This window comes from Pholis gunnellus (assembly GCF_910591455.1).
Source record: "Pholis gunnellus genome assembly, chromosome: 10".
In the NCBI taxonomy this organism is placed as follows: Eukaryota; Metazoa; Chordata; class Actinopteri; order Perciformes; family Pholidae; genus Pholis; species Pholis gunnellus.
Window position 1 is genome coordinate 2,008,562 of NC_136537.1, and position 15,403 is coordinate 2,023,964.

Genomic DNA, 15,403 nt, shown 5'->3' on the forward strand with positions numbered 1-15,403 from the left:
ATCTTGTATGTGGCACCGTGGCGGCCTCCTGGGTGAATGTCCTGTGTTTGCTTGAACCATCCATCCAACCACCGTGACCTCCTCCTTAGGTGGACTTTTGCAAACTATGAAATTTAACTTTATTTCAACCGTCATTTACATTAGGTACATATATGAAAATTGGCCTCCGCATTTTACCCATCCTTAGCATATTAGGAGCAGTGAGCTGCTGTGAAGCGCCCAGGGAGCAATTTGGAGTTCTGGGCACTTTGGCACAGGACTCGTAGCAGCCAGGGATCAAACTGCCAACCCTGTGGTTCCCGGACAACCCCCTCTACCCCATGAGCTACGGCCGCCCCATGACATGACAAAAATGCTGAATGCTTTATTGTATACAGAACACAAGTAACACTGTATGCACATATACAGACATACCTTGGCAACACTCTCCCATATCGTGATGTATTGTTTGTGTACAGCAAGACAGGTGTCCATCTCTGCCCCACACAGCAGGGTAAAATGGCTTCTTAAATCATCGTAAACATCACCGTCCATTTGCTGATGAGAGAAATAGAGTACAAGTGTCAGTTTTCATTATTTCAAGTTGTTTTGCCACCATTTTCAACACACCAGCTCTTATCCAACAATGCAATATCATATTGGAGGCCCCAAGGAAAAATTGCTGTTGGGCCCCTTTAGAACGCCAGCCCCCTACCACCGCATCCGCAGTCCTCAGTTCATTATGTATATGTTCTATGGTTCGCAAGTTTCTACCAAGTATAGAATGTGCAACAGACTATACATGGTAGACTATTCATTCAAGTCCAATGCTAGGCTGTGCTGTGATTTTAGCATAGTGGCCACACTCAGTATTGCAGAGACACACTATCCCAAAAAGATACAGTTTTTCCCATACACAATCTGTATAACACTGACTCGTTTTGCTAAGCATTTCAACCCCCCAAAGTGACTCTTTATATCATCAGAATTCAATCCATTAGGTCTTGAAAGTCTGGAAAAGGTAAATCATTCAATTATTTTTCTTATGAATCTTCACGTGTGCAGGGAGAGCAAGAGCAAAGGCTTGGCCCTGTCAGGCTTGGTCTGATGCGTATGCTAATACCCAGTTCAGCCAGAAAAAATTATAAAGTCAACACTGACTTTTGGTTTTTAGAGGGTATGTGGACAACGGTCTCCTAGGTTAAAGTCCTACATTTGTTTTAATGGACATTCTCACTTGTTTTACTCATTGTTATACCAGAGTTGTCACGGTTAGGCTGTGCCTCCTGTCTCCTCCCGGACTAAAATTAGCCAACTTTGACTTGGTTTCACATACAAACTGCTATCTCCTGGGTGACCTATTTGGTAGAAAATAAGTTTCCATCGAAGAATGCAGTTCCATGTATGGAAACGTCATTTTTAGGAGACCAGGCTGGAAATGTACAGATTAAGTGAATAAGGGGAAAGTAGGCTATGTTTTGTGCACTGTACAGAGAAAATATGTCAGGAAATGATGTGGTAACTGTTTTATCAGATACACGACCCAAACTGGCTTCCTGTTCTCTGTATGCGTGTGTGTGTGTGTGCGTTTTACCTCCATAATATGTGGTAGGTCTTTAGTGTAGTAGTGTTGATGATGGCCGTTGACTGCTGATAACGCCAGCAGATACTCATTACGAACTTCAGTCAAGCGGTTGTCGCACTCTCTCAACCTGGCGCCGAGCTGTTCACACATTATTTTTTAGTTCAAGTGAAACATGCATCAAACATCACAAACTTTAACATGAAAAGAGGAACAAATATATAGAATATAGACCACTGTAAACCACTTACAGTACTGTATTAAACTGAATTTATGACAACTTAGAGTCACCTAAAGTCAGAGTGTTTTAAGACTATTTGATAATGGAAAAAAGAATGGATACCCAGTGTGTATTGTAATAAGCTGGCGCATAATTTAAACATATCTGACTCTTACACCAAATGTAGCCTATTTCAGTTTATTGTTTTATCTTAAAGGTCTGGACACACCAGGATTTTGAAGGATCCTTTCGAGGAGGCAAAATGAATCCATAGAATTTGCACCATTGACCAATAGCAAGCTGTCTCAGCGGAGAGCTTTTTAGTTGTGTTGCATCATTCACTTTTATCTACTCTGTTGGAGTAAAAACTGCACCATAAAACCGCAATGGTTTGCAGACAGTTTGACAATTCAGACACGTTTGCTGACGGTTAGCAATCTCCTTAGCCCTCTTTGACTTTTTCTTCAACAAAATGGGAGCTTGCAGTTACAGCAGTTCACCAATACACCTGCAAATAGTCTGTCACCAAGCTTCTGACCCTCACCTACAGTATTTCTCGTGGACGAGCAAATGTCACTTTATAATGTTACCGCTGTATTACAGCTTACTGGAAGTGGTTCTGAGCTGCTCTCATGGACCCTGTCAGCAGAGTTTCCAGTAGAAACTACTGATAAAACCACTGTACACTACCTGTTCAGCTCCAAACAGTAGACAGACACAGTCAGGCACTAGCAGGGGAATATAGTGGAGCATTTAGCAGCTAAAGAGACAGATATTTCCCTCAGGAGCTAAAGGAAACCAAACTAGAATCTAAAAGGAAAGACAATATCGGACTCACATTAATCAGGTGGACACTAGCACTAACATAGTTTGCTAACATGTTAGAGGCTGAACATGTTTGGTTAGATTGTTTTGATGTTTTTCTATTTCTCAAGCTGTATTTAGCTTGACAACAAGCTGGGCCATAAAGTATATCCTGGAGGCTAGGTGAGGGCCCTGCAGTTCCACGGGGCCCTGCTTTTGGACAATCCTCGATAATGTAAACAGCCTTGTACAACATTAAAATCAAATAGTTTACTCTTGATGATGTTGAGTGTATTTAAAGAGGCAAAACTATTTGAAAAGAAAATATTGCTTTACTTAAAAGACTGCTCACTCATGAGCATATCTGGAAGCACAAGAATATGTGTCAGACTAGTTCCCCTTATATTTCCTTACAATATGTAAAAGCCCTATAAGGCAAATTTGTGATTTTTGGCTATACTGTATAAATAAAGCTGACTGGACTTATATCAGGAATATGTTGAGTTGAATGTTATTACTGAAACTTCCATTTGGGGAGAAAAAGCACAGTTCATTTCTGTTATATAGACCTACATACACAATATATTATAATATAATTAATTTTAGATTCATACCTTAGCAGTCATCTTATTTAGTCCTGTTTTAAAGTGGAAAATCCCATGTTCACTCTTTCTGGCTCTGGAAGACACAGTTAAAACATATTGATGACATATAAGACACCTCTTCACATAAAAAAATGAATCATGAGGAAAACATTGTCCATCAACTTTGACTGTTTAGGCACCAGGCATTATTGATGTACACCAGTGGCGGGCTGTGCATTTTATACCTGGGCCTTCTGTGCTGTCCTACTGAGCTACGGTTATTTGTTTCTAGGGGTGTAACAATACACGTATTCATATTAAACCGTTCGGTACGAGGCTTACAAACCCAACAATACGTTTGAATAATACTAGTGCATTTGGAAAATGCAGAAGCTTAATTTAAATCGTGGGAAATATAATGTTTCGGTGGACTGCGCTCACGTAACAGACAACGGGCTGTGTGACCTTTTCAACCCGGAACCATAACAAAAAACAGCTGAGGCCCTGCGTGCGTTCAGGGAGGCTAAGCTAAACCAGCTTAGCGGGGAAACAACAGCAGTTAGCTGTTCCCTACTTATTCAAACAGAGAATAAAATGTCTGAAATAACCCCGCGATGACGGGATGCTTCGTCATTAACGGACAAGTCAGAATCAATGTAATTAACACAATGACAAGAACAAACTCACAAGAACCAGTCAACATAAAATGTCAAGCATGACAAATCAATACAGCAACACTGCAGTGCTAGAGCACGAGCCATTCATACTATTCATAAAAACGACACGAGAGACAAATGAACACAGTAGTAACGCTACTGCAGATGTAAAAACAAAAGCAGTTCACTTACCAAAGCTGCCTTCACTTAAAGACAAAGTCCATCCTGCTTTCTTTGTTAACAAAGTCAGTAACTCCTAAATCCGTTTCTCCTCCTCCTTCAGCCATCGAGTGTTAAAAAAAAAAAGAATCTACACCAAGCAAAACGCTAAAAATGTCAAAACTTCTCTACATGTTTCAACCTGAACTCTTACTAAACACTAAGATCTGCTAGCTAGCTTTCTGTTTAACAAAAGTCACGCTGGCCCACTGACCAATTACGGTGCACATTAATGCAGACATACTTAGCAGGCTACCTGAGTACCACTGGCACGTCAAAGAATACGCCCAACATGTCAAACTAAAGATCTGATTGGTTGAACACTATGACAATAAACAATATCGTCCCTATTTACTTTACTCTGCAAAGTCACAGACATAGAGGCTGAATCTGATTGGATAAAAGCTCTCCTTAAAACAAGCTGCACTGGAAGCAGAGCAACAGAGGAAGACAGTACCTGTACAATGAGAAAATAAGCTAATGGGGAAAATAATAAGAACATTGACACCAACTGCTTTTGGATTGGTTCCCAAGAGCCCTCACTTCACTCTACAATTATGTCTGCCATAAGTTGCGATCTCCTGGGGAAATGAATGCTTGATTTACAGCACAAAGCTGTGACTTGGTACTGTTGCCAACTCTTTTCCAATGATAGTAACTAGCACTAGCTCCAAAATAGCTAAAAGTCGCCAGATTATGTCATCTTCTCATTGCCTTTTGGTGATGTCACCATGCATTAATTTGCATAAAACTTAAGGTGGAGATCCACCAAATCCAACCAACACACAGAAAGACGCGACGGATCCCCAAACGGTCCGTTTTGCTCCGGCAGGTGGGCGAGGCTTGGTTCTGGCTCGACTGATTTAAATATGGCGGACGGGTCACAAACTCTAGTTTTACAGCTGAACAGTTAACTAAAATGTGTTTCTGAAAACATTTGAGGTGAGATAAAAGCAATGCAGTAACAGAATATTGATTCATTTTTTATCACACTGCCTAGTTTGACTGATTGATCTGAGGACTTCCTTTGCATAAAGTTGAGATTGAGTAATGATTGTGCAAATTTAGATACGGCGAATGGTCAGTCAACTCCCCATGTTGTATCCATCATGCAGCCGGCTCTCTTGCTCTCAAATGAATGGGATCCGTCAATTTCACATACGGATTTGGTGTATCTCCACCTTTTGAGGTTGGGTTGGTTGCAGCGGGGGAGAAGCTGCCTGTGCATGTTGCAAGTAGGCCCTGAGGAAATGCGACAGAGGTGCCAATAATAATCCTACTTAAAAATGCTAAGGAGGGGGGTTACATCATAATTTTTGTTTACCTGGTCTGCGCATCAGCAGCTTTCTCTCTGGCAAGATTGGCATTGTGACTGAGTTGGTGGTAGCTCTTTTTGATCCTGTGAAGCTCCTGCAGAGCATCCACCACTTCTCCCTGTACCCTCTGGAGCCGCTCCAGGCCCTTACACGTACACACACAAATGCACGCACAGCAAAAATATCCACTCAGCCAACAGTATACTTTGGTAGAAAGGCTCTGTGTCGTGTGTTAATATGTGTTTGTATACTGTCTGCAGCTCTCTCACTCTCTTAGCTCGGATGTCCTTCACATTGCGATGACTTCTGGAGGCTTGTCCAATCAGCTGGCGGTATTCCTCTGCAGCGGCTAGTCGTAATGCGGCAGACTGAGCTGTAGTATCTACCACTGACCGCCACACACCAAACACACTCCTGAAAACACATACAGATATGGACTGACAAACGCTGATTAAGTTCACTTCAAACTTCTTTCTAAAAGCTCAGTCAGTATCAGTGCACATCTAAGCACCTGCCTGTAAATATGTGTGAAACTGGATGAATACTAATACGTGCCATGAAGACACGTGCCGTTATTATATTCCTTGTATATTATAATGTAAATAGCCACAATGCACCTTTGAACATATTCCTGCTCATACTGCATGTATACTTCAATTTGCACACCTAACAATGTGAACCATGCATTTGCTATGTTGCTTTCCCCCTGATTCATTACTATCAGACATATTTAATGATGATCAGAGTTTTTTCTAAAATGACTTCTCTTCTCTGTTCTCTATGTAAGTGGCCTGGTTACAGCCTCCTAAACAGACCCCGATGTAGTCTACGGACCAAGAGGTGTGACGCTGACACAAGTGGCTATTAGTGGTGCAACGGATCATAACTCACGGATCGGATCAGATCAAAGATTGAATCAGTACAAAAGAAAAAAGAGAGCAAATATAACTTTTAGAGATCCCTGGTCAGGTTTTTTTTTGCCGCTGATATTAATTGCAGGTCATTGATGATCCATACTGGCAGATACAGATCCCTTGTTGTTTAATTATAGCAGCTGGTCTACAAGGCATCAGACTTTTTTGCCACCGTCCCAAAAATCATTTCAAGCACTCTGAAGTCTGTAATCCATAAAAAACACACAATTCCAATGATAAGGAATTAAAAGATTGTATTTTTATGGATTAAAACAAATCTTGTCATTAATAGATGTAATGTATTATAAGCTGTTTAGAGCTAGTGTGTTCAAACAACTGGATTTATTTAAGTTTCTCACTAAAACTACATTTTACGAGATTACATGTGAACACATAATGATAACGTTATAATTTACCTTCGCCCAATACTCATTTCCACCTAACAGAGCCTGAACGCATCCTAAAGTAACCGAACGGAACCTTCATTCTCCTCCTGATAATTTAGACACGGATTGGTCGTTTACAATGTAACATTATCAGAGAGCGGCCAAGCAAAAAGCATAAATGCCTGATCACATATTTTACTGAATACTGGCAGATAACGATCGTCAAAAAAAAACTTTATTTCACACTTCGTTGATTAACGTTAAACTGTGTAATTCAATATAAGTCAATATAAGAAAACATATTGACTCAGTGCCATATGTGCTATCATGTATTATCCCCTTAAAGATACATATTATATTTACACAACAACTTTCCATACTGAAAATGACATCAAAGCAACCAGGTACACCTAGTCTAGTGGCTGGTTTTGGAAAATAAAGTTAACCTTAAAAACAATGAAACAGAAAGCTGTTGTGTGTGTGTATAGTTACCCAGATGTGATGGCATCTGTATTTCCTCTTTGCCAGTCTCTTTTCTGGTACTGGACTGCTAATCTCTGAAGAGCCTGAAAATGCACATTTACCACCGGATCAAGACCTCAAGAAAAGACTGCAAAATGTAACTACAGTAGTGTAGGAGCGAGGAAACAAACGAGGAGGCGAGTATTCCCTTTGGCTGCACCTTGTGGCCGTTTATTTCCATCCATACACACATCACACACAATCACTTCCTGCTACCCTTTAGCCCCATTGTCCCCAGGGTTACGCCTCTTCTCTTAACTAAAGGGGCCCCGTGAATTCGGTCCTTTAGTACCCTACTGTAGTGTCACTAGTGGGCTTTTTCATAAAAGGTGCTCATTTAGCTCATGATTATGTTACGTGAATGCCTTGCATTATTTTGTATTACATCCAACAACTAGCAAGGTCTCGAGATGAGATATATTTGGTTTTCATGTTATTTCATTTTGACCTCTTTGTCTCTAAACTAAGCTGTGTGCATCGTGTTATTTGTTATTTGTCATTCAACAACTGATCAGTAGTTTTTTTAAATATTTGCATCAAAGCTAAAGTTGGGTAGTATAGTTATAGTTGGGTACGCATTTGTAAGCAGTAGTGTGGACACACTATACACAAAGACACACACACAGTTGTGTTTTCATGACATTTGGGGATATGTATATTCACTTACATCAATTTCCTGGAGACTTATCCTAACCAAAACCATAACCACTACCAGCCTGAAACTAAACCAGGGGTGGGCAAACTGTTTGGCTCAGGGGCCACATTGAGTTTAAAATGTGACAGACGGGCCAGTAGCAGATGGATGGAGAGTGTTTGTGTGAACTAATATAAATTACAAGTATAAGCCATCACCTAACAAGTAAAGAAAACTTACATTTAATTTCAGTGGAACAGTGTTGTTCACCCTTTTTGTAGTGCATCAACGTTTGGTGTCAGTTTGGTTGTGGCAGTTCTCAGGACAGATGTGACAGATGTTCATCAGTTAACTGGGATCTGTGACGTGATTTGTTGATGTTCATCACGCTGAACGTCTGCTCACACACGTAGGTAGAGTCTAACAACACCAGCATCCTCTGTGCCATCCTCCTGATGTTTGGAAACTTAACTTTGCTTAGTGAAGCAGAAAACTCATCCAGTTTAAGGGAGTTGGACTTCGTTTTAAAACAAAAGCGATCTCCGTCCACACGGCGTTTCAGCATCGTTTTAGAAATGATCTCCGTCCAGATTAAGACGAATATCACGTGACTATTCACGTACACTGGGCATGCGGGTGGGGGTGTCAATGTAAACAGGAAGTAGATTGGTTGCTTAGCTAAACGAAATACGACAGAGTAATAAAGTAGTCTTTAGTAATGAAAGGTCATGTTTGATACTTAAGATCTTCTCTAAAATCTTCCTCTATGAACTCAAACAGACACATTTAGTGGAAAGTTTTAGAAGTTTTATTTTTCAGACTTAGTTACAGCGCTGCAGGTCTTAATCTCTCTCTCACACATCAAATGTACTTTAAAATCAACACTTACACGTAAAGGTTTACTTGATTATGATCCATAAATGTGGTCAACACACGTCTCTCACTCGTTTCCTCAGTTTCATTGTCTGTTCTCACTCGTAGCTCTGCTGGTGTCTGAAGTCTGTCCTACAGAAGAGCATTTACTGCTTTTGTTCCTTTACATTTTATCTGCGAACTTCACAATAGTTGTGCAGAACAGAATAAGCATTAATAAGAACAGGAAAGTCCTCCGTTTTGTGTCCATCACCCTCCCCAAAGCCGCTAACCGTGACTTCAGACGTCCGCTCCGTAGCGCTGATAACGCCTCTGGACACGCTGCTCCCTAATCGCTCTAATAACAGCTGCTTCCTCCGTAATAATGCAGACTTTTACTGGACAACAGCTGCTAGTAAAGACAACATGGTCAGCATCACCTGTAATCAGTTGTCCATGTTGAATTAACCTGGTAGCTGATCGGTAATCAAGGCTGTTGTTGTTTGTGAGCTTCCAGGTATGGGTCACGTGATAGGGGTGTGAAGAACCGGGGAAGGACAATCATGACTGCTAAGAACCAATCAAGTAGTGAACGCGGGTCTACAGAGAATAGACCCCAGCAAAGGTCAAAAGGTCAGGAAAAAGGCAAAATGAATGCGGTCTTTACTATAATTTGGACAATTTTATACCAATATTTGACGGGCCGGAATAAAAAGCCCAACGGGCCGTATATGGCCCGCGGGCCGTAGTTTGCCCATGCCTGACCTAAACCCTTCCTTGCCCTAACCTTAAACCAAGTCTTCACCCTAAGATATAATGATTATGTTAATGACACATGCATTTTGTCCTCAAAAGGAATGCGAGTCCACACAATGTCAGTGTGGTAAAACACGCCCACATGTTCAAGATGTTCACACACACATAAGTGAAACATTCTCCACCAATGTGCAAACAACACATGAAGCTCTATTCAGAGCATTCCTGAGACGGTAAGAACTTGGTACAACAGGTAAGAGATTGCATTTAAAATACGCAATCTCTTACCAATTGATTTAAATGGACTTGTTCTTATAGTGCCTTTCTAGTCCTATTAATGCAAAGTAGCTTTCACACTACATGTCATCACTCACCCATTCACAGCCATTCATACACTAATGGCAGGGGTTACCATGCAAGGTGCCACCTGCCCATCAGGACTAAATAACATTTATAACCATTCATATACCGTAGGCCGCCTTCAGGAGCAATTCGAGGTTTAATGTCTTGCCCAAGGATACATGGACATGGACTGGAAAAGGTGGGAATCAAAGCGCCGACCTTCAGATTGAAGGATGACCCGCTCTATCGCTGAGCCACAGCTCAAGGGAGGAAAATCAGTCACTGTTACAAATGTGGCTCAGTATTTTATATGGTGTTCCCCATTTTCCATGTGTCTCCTGTGCTCCCCTTTTTGTCTCTCTGTGTCTGTTCTTGGTGTTTGTGCGGCGCTCTCTCTCTCGTTTTCCTGGCTCCTGCTCAACCAGAATGCCCGCCAGTAATCACCTCTCCTGCAGATCAACCCTTCGCCACATCGTGGTTTGGCCTCTCAAGGAGAGTTAATTCTGAGAACTACTACTCATGTTGTTTTTCCAGCCCAACATCAAAGGGATAGTTCAGATTTTTTTGAAATGGGGTTGTATGAGGTACTTATCCATAGTTAGTTTATTTGACCTACAGTAGATGGCGGTCGACACGCCCCTAGTTTGGAGAAACAGACAGGAGTACCAGCAAAATGTATTTTAACCACATAAAAGAAAAGTCCAGAAATCAGTCCACCTAGAAACTTTTAGACAAAAATACAGAATAATTCCTATCAAAGAAGGCATCTGTGTTGAAACATACCAATACACACACTGTACACACAGAGTCAGAGGGGAAACAAACAACAACAGCACTCAGGCACTGATATGGGATCTCAAATCAATAAATAATGAGCATTTCCAGTAAAAGAAAAAAAAAAGTTCCAGTTATAGGACTAATAGTGGACTAGAATAGTTTATGTGCACTCACCTGACCATACTCTTTCTCTATAGCTGCTCGTTGCTTACTGAAAGTCCTTGGGGAACAGGGAATAACACAACACACAGCATCAACAGACATGACATTTGACATGCTTTTACTCTACGTCTCTCTGTTGATCTTTTTGCATATGGCCCTCTGTCTCATTGAATACAATAGGAGGATTTCATGCAAATATCAATTGTCTGGTAAATGTACCTGATCTCCTCCAGCAGTTCAGTGTCCTGATGTTGTTTGGTCTGCAATTTGCTGAGCTGCTCTGAGAACACCAGTTTCACCTGCTGGCTCTCCTTTACCTGCATGCACACACGCACACACATTGAACCCTGTTACTGTATGGCTTCATATTAACTTCCACTGTTACTGTACAGCTGTTAGAATTGTGGCCAATCTTCTATTTGCAATTAATATGCATTCAATCCATTTCAATTATTTAAATGAAAATGATAATCTACTCTGGCTAAGGTAGCTTATCAAGAGTAAAATAATAGCTGTGATTTAACTGCACGTGGGACTGTTGGTCCTCTGGCTGTGGTCATCACAGTGAACAGTGTCTGCAGTGTGATGAGAGGACAGTGAGCCCTTGTTGCTGTACTTCATCTCCTTGGAGCAGAGGCTGCATTTAGTATACCCTGTCTATCAATGTGTTTAAAACACTGTGACAGCAGGAAGCTGTACTGATCTCCCTTTACGTCTGTTTAGACCTCCACCTTTATCCAGGCCCAGCTCCTTCACAGCTCAGCCCTGCCCTGAAGCTCTTTGACCACATCATCTCGTCAGTATCTGGGCCTTTCATTCTACTTTGAGTTAAAACAACAACCTGCAACCAGATCCGCCGGTGTTCGGGTTTAACGTTAACGGGTGACCGCGTGAACTGAACAGGTGTTACGTGCCTACTGGTTTTTGAACCTACTGGTTTCCCTTCCGTGCATGTGTTGTGTTCGCTTAAAAGCAGCAGCTGTTTTCTGTCTCTGTCGCCTGATTCGTCACACATTCACAAACATATTGCTGGAGATCTATATACCACATCTTATATCAATTGTGGGGATTACGATTGTATAAGTGAGCACTACATCACAGCCACGTATGAAGAAATACATTGAAGAAAATATATTTATGGAAAGATCGCAACAACCTGGTTTCGAACCCTGTCCAGCAAAATAATAAAACTCTCGATGGCGGTCGCGCTACACACTCCGCCACCACCACCTGTTTGTTTCAAAGGTATTCATTTATTTATTCATTAAGTCACACCTTGTCAATACCCAGGAAACGTTTTGGTTTAGGGTGAACTGAAACCACTGGTTACCTGGGGGCGTATCTTCGAACACTTCCAAACCTTTTTATCAACGCTTTTTCGCGAGGCTTTGCCCAGACACCACCCACGCATTTTGACAAAAACAAATGTACTTTTGTGACGATTATACAGTGACGATTGTACCGTGAAAATACTCATTAGCGAACACTAAGCCACAGGAGGAATGAAATATCAGTAATGTTCTATCCACAAAACAATGAAGAAATGGACGTAGTGATTGACAGGGTCATTCTACATATTGTATGTGTCTAGTAACGTTATAGTGAAATACAGTGGCTCCCATTCCGACGGGGTTTCATTGTTATAATATACTGTGGATACCGACATGTATCGCTTAACTAACCCCGTCGGCATGGGAGCCACTGTATTTCACTATAACGTCACTGTATAATCGTCACAAAAGTACATTTGTTTTTGTCAAAATGCGTGGGTGGTGTCTGGGCAAAGCCTCGCGAAAAAGCGTTGATAAAAAGGTTTGGAAGTGTTCGAAGATACGCCCCCAGGTAACCAGTTGTTTCAGTTCACCTTAAACCAAAACGTTTCCTGGGTATTGACAAGGTGTGACTTAATGAATAAATAAATGAATACCTTTGAAACAAACAGGTGGTGGTGACGGAGTGTGTAGCGCGACCGCCATCGAGAGTTTTATTATTTTGCTGGACAGGGTTCGAAACCAGGTTGTTGCGATCTTTCCATAAATATATTTTCTTCAATGTATTTCTTCATACGTGGCTGTGATGTAGTGCTCACTTATAGAATCATAATCCCCGCAATTGATATAAGATGTGGTATATAGATCTCCAGCAATATGTTTGTGAATGTGTGACGAATCAGGCGACAGAGGCAGAAAACAGCTGCTACTTTTAAGCGAACACAACACACGCACGGAAGGGAAACCAGTAGGTTAAAAAACCAGTAGGCACGTAACACCGGAACACGGGGGACTTCATGTTTCATCACGTTACGCTTTTTCCTCCTAAATCGCGATAATGACGAACGTCAAAAGTCGACAAAGTTCAGCATGCAGTGGACGTTATCCTTAACCCAGCAAGTCTGAACTGTAATGGAACATGATGTAGCTTAAACGTTCACGGAGTTAAATGAAGACGCTGTAGACATCTTAACGCTGATTGGCCAAGACTCGACACGTCACATCAAAGATGTTTTATTGCGAAGATCACAACATCACATTTTCTCCTCGTCTCACTCCAATTGGTGAAGTCAGTTGACCCCCCCCCCCCTTCTTTCATCATTTTTTTTCAATGTTAAGTTCTCTTTCAATAAAAAAAGAAGTGTTTCTCTTTCAACCAGTGTTAGGTGTTCATTTAGTGGATATTGAAACATAGGGTTTGAGAGTCAATATCAATCATTAAGCTTTCCATTTTACCAGTAACACAAACAATTTTGAATTGCTTACTCTCCCAATTGTAAAATTAGTTATGGGTTGCAGACGGGGAAAATATTTGCTTTCACGAGAGTACCATTAACTATAATGCAGGTAACACTCCAACTAGAGTGCAAGATGTAACGTCTCAAAAGTCATAGGGTCATAAATGCCTTATAACTTGTACAGTACATTTATTAAGAACATGCAACCAATACCTTGAAGTGTAGGTACATGGACTGTTATTGGCATTCACAGAATGGGCCAAAATACATTTTCAATACTTGCAGACAGATGCTTTCACAGAAAATGCATCCGCTATCAAAATCTGAATATTTCAAATGCCATATGTATAGAATATAGTATATATACAACATAAACCTCTCTCAACTACTGTACCTCTTGAAAGCAAACTATGTATTGTTGTACAAGTATTAATTAGAAAACTTTAAAAGGACTGTGTGCCAGAGGAACAGAAATTGAAGTAGTGGAGTAGTAGAGACACACAGTGTGTTATCAGTAAACAACATTAATATTTACTCTTCGTGCACACAAGTCTGCGGTACCTTACCTGTCTGGGTGGTGGCTGCATAGCTGGTTGCTGATAGTGTCGCCGTTTGTCTGTTAATATGTTACATTACTGCTACTTCCTTAATATTTGTGCATGCTGCATGCATGCGGTCTCTGTCTCTCTTTCTCTCAACCTTGCTGTCTCTCTCAGTCTATCTCTCTCTGTGATGCTGTCTTGAAGAAAGCCTACAGAGGGCAGCAGAGGCCAATGGCTACATCATTAAACAAAAGTCACAAAGTCACAATCTTGCCTTTGTAACAGAGTTAGTGATTCCACTTGCCATCACTGGCCATTATTTTCCAGTTACTGTATTATTTAAGTTATTACTAATCCATATCAATTCATATTATTTCCTCTATTTCTGTAAATATAATTTATGACTTATCATTAGTTTCCACGGAGACAAGTGTGTTGTGTCACATTAGCGCCCTCTGCTGGCCGCCGGCAGACTTTAGTGGTGCGCCCTGCTTTGCTTATCCAGTCTGAAGCGAGATGTCTCCGTGGTAGGTTGATCTGTGACAAGCTCCGTTGTGATATCTGTATAAGTCCCTTTTTGTTCGTAGAACTGTTTTAATTTATATTTTTTAGAGCAAATGCTTTTATACTGATAAGTTATTTAGCATTTTATTTAGTTACATGTTACTGTTAGTAACATGCTAACAGCTAGCTTAAGCATTTGTTTCTTTACTTGGCAGTTCCCGGAGTTTGTGATCACGAGGTCGGCTGTGAGACACATAATATACCTCTGTTTGTTACCAGGTATTTGGAACTGAAATGTCTTTTTATTTATATGTATATCCAGTCTGAAGCAAGATGTCTCCATGTTCCCGGAGTTTGTGATCACGAGGTCGGCTGTGAGACACCTAATATACCTGTTTGTTACCAGGTATTTCATAACATGTCTGCCGAATAAACGGCTGATTGGAGATCAAGAGACACAACGTGTGGCTGAATATAAAACACAATGCAAAGAGAGAGAGTACACAACTGCTACACCTTGAACACAAAACAGCACAGATATGTCAAACATGTTTCATGTCTGTCCTAAAAACATATCTTACATTCCCAGAAATACTTTTTGTTTGCTCTAATTATTTCTTGTAGTCATTCTGGCCACAAAGACCCTTTTAAAGCAATTTCACTGTAATCGATTGGGCCAAAATCACCGCCCTCATTCAGCAGAAGTTCAGCTGAAGCAGTACAAGGCTTCAGCACTTGGACAGATCAGGTGTATGTCTTCCACGGGTACAGTTTAAATAATTGCTTTTTGGTATACAATGTTAAGACAAACTTGAAAAAATTCAAATCTATCCTTTGATGCACCACCTTTCTCCATAGAGCAGTCCCAGTTGTAAGTCTTCAATACAAACTACACATGGAATAATCTTTTTATTTGCACTCTAC

The 15,403-nt window shown here is 40.8% G+C and overlaps 1 protein-coding gene across 1 annotated transcript in view; it reads right to left on the reverse strand.

Moving 5' to 3' along the window:
• The window catches only part of LOC306702542 (F-BAR and double SH3 domains protein 1-like), a gene marked incomplete at both ends in the record, with an annotated part of 35,309 nt that extends 21,289 nt beyond the window's left edge, over nt 1-14,020 (reverse strand). Inside the window, 9 exons of the mRNA XM_079168180.1 lie at nt 415-537; nt 1,574-1,702; nt 3,200-3,263; nt 5,369-5,505; nt 5,630-5,774; nt 7,153-7,226; nt 10,718-10,763; nt 10,925-11,022; nt 14,000-14,020. Of these exons, the coding sequence (XP_079024306.1) occupies nt 415-537; nt 1,574-1,702; nt 3,200-3,263; nt 5,369-5,505; nt 5,630-5,774; nt 7,153-7,226; nt 10,718-10,763; nt 10,925-11,022; nt 14,000-14,020 (837 nt within the window). The remainder of the gene's footprint in view (nt 1-414; nt 538-1,573; nt 1,703-3,199; nt 3,264-5,368; nt 5,506-5,629; nt 5,775-7,152; nt 7,227-10,717; nt 10,764-10,924; nt 11,023-13,999) is intronic.
• Between the last annotated feature and the right edge of the window lie 1,383 nt (nt 14,021-15,403).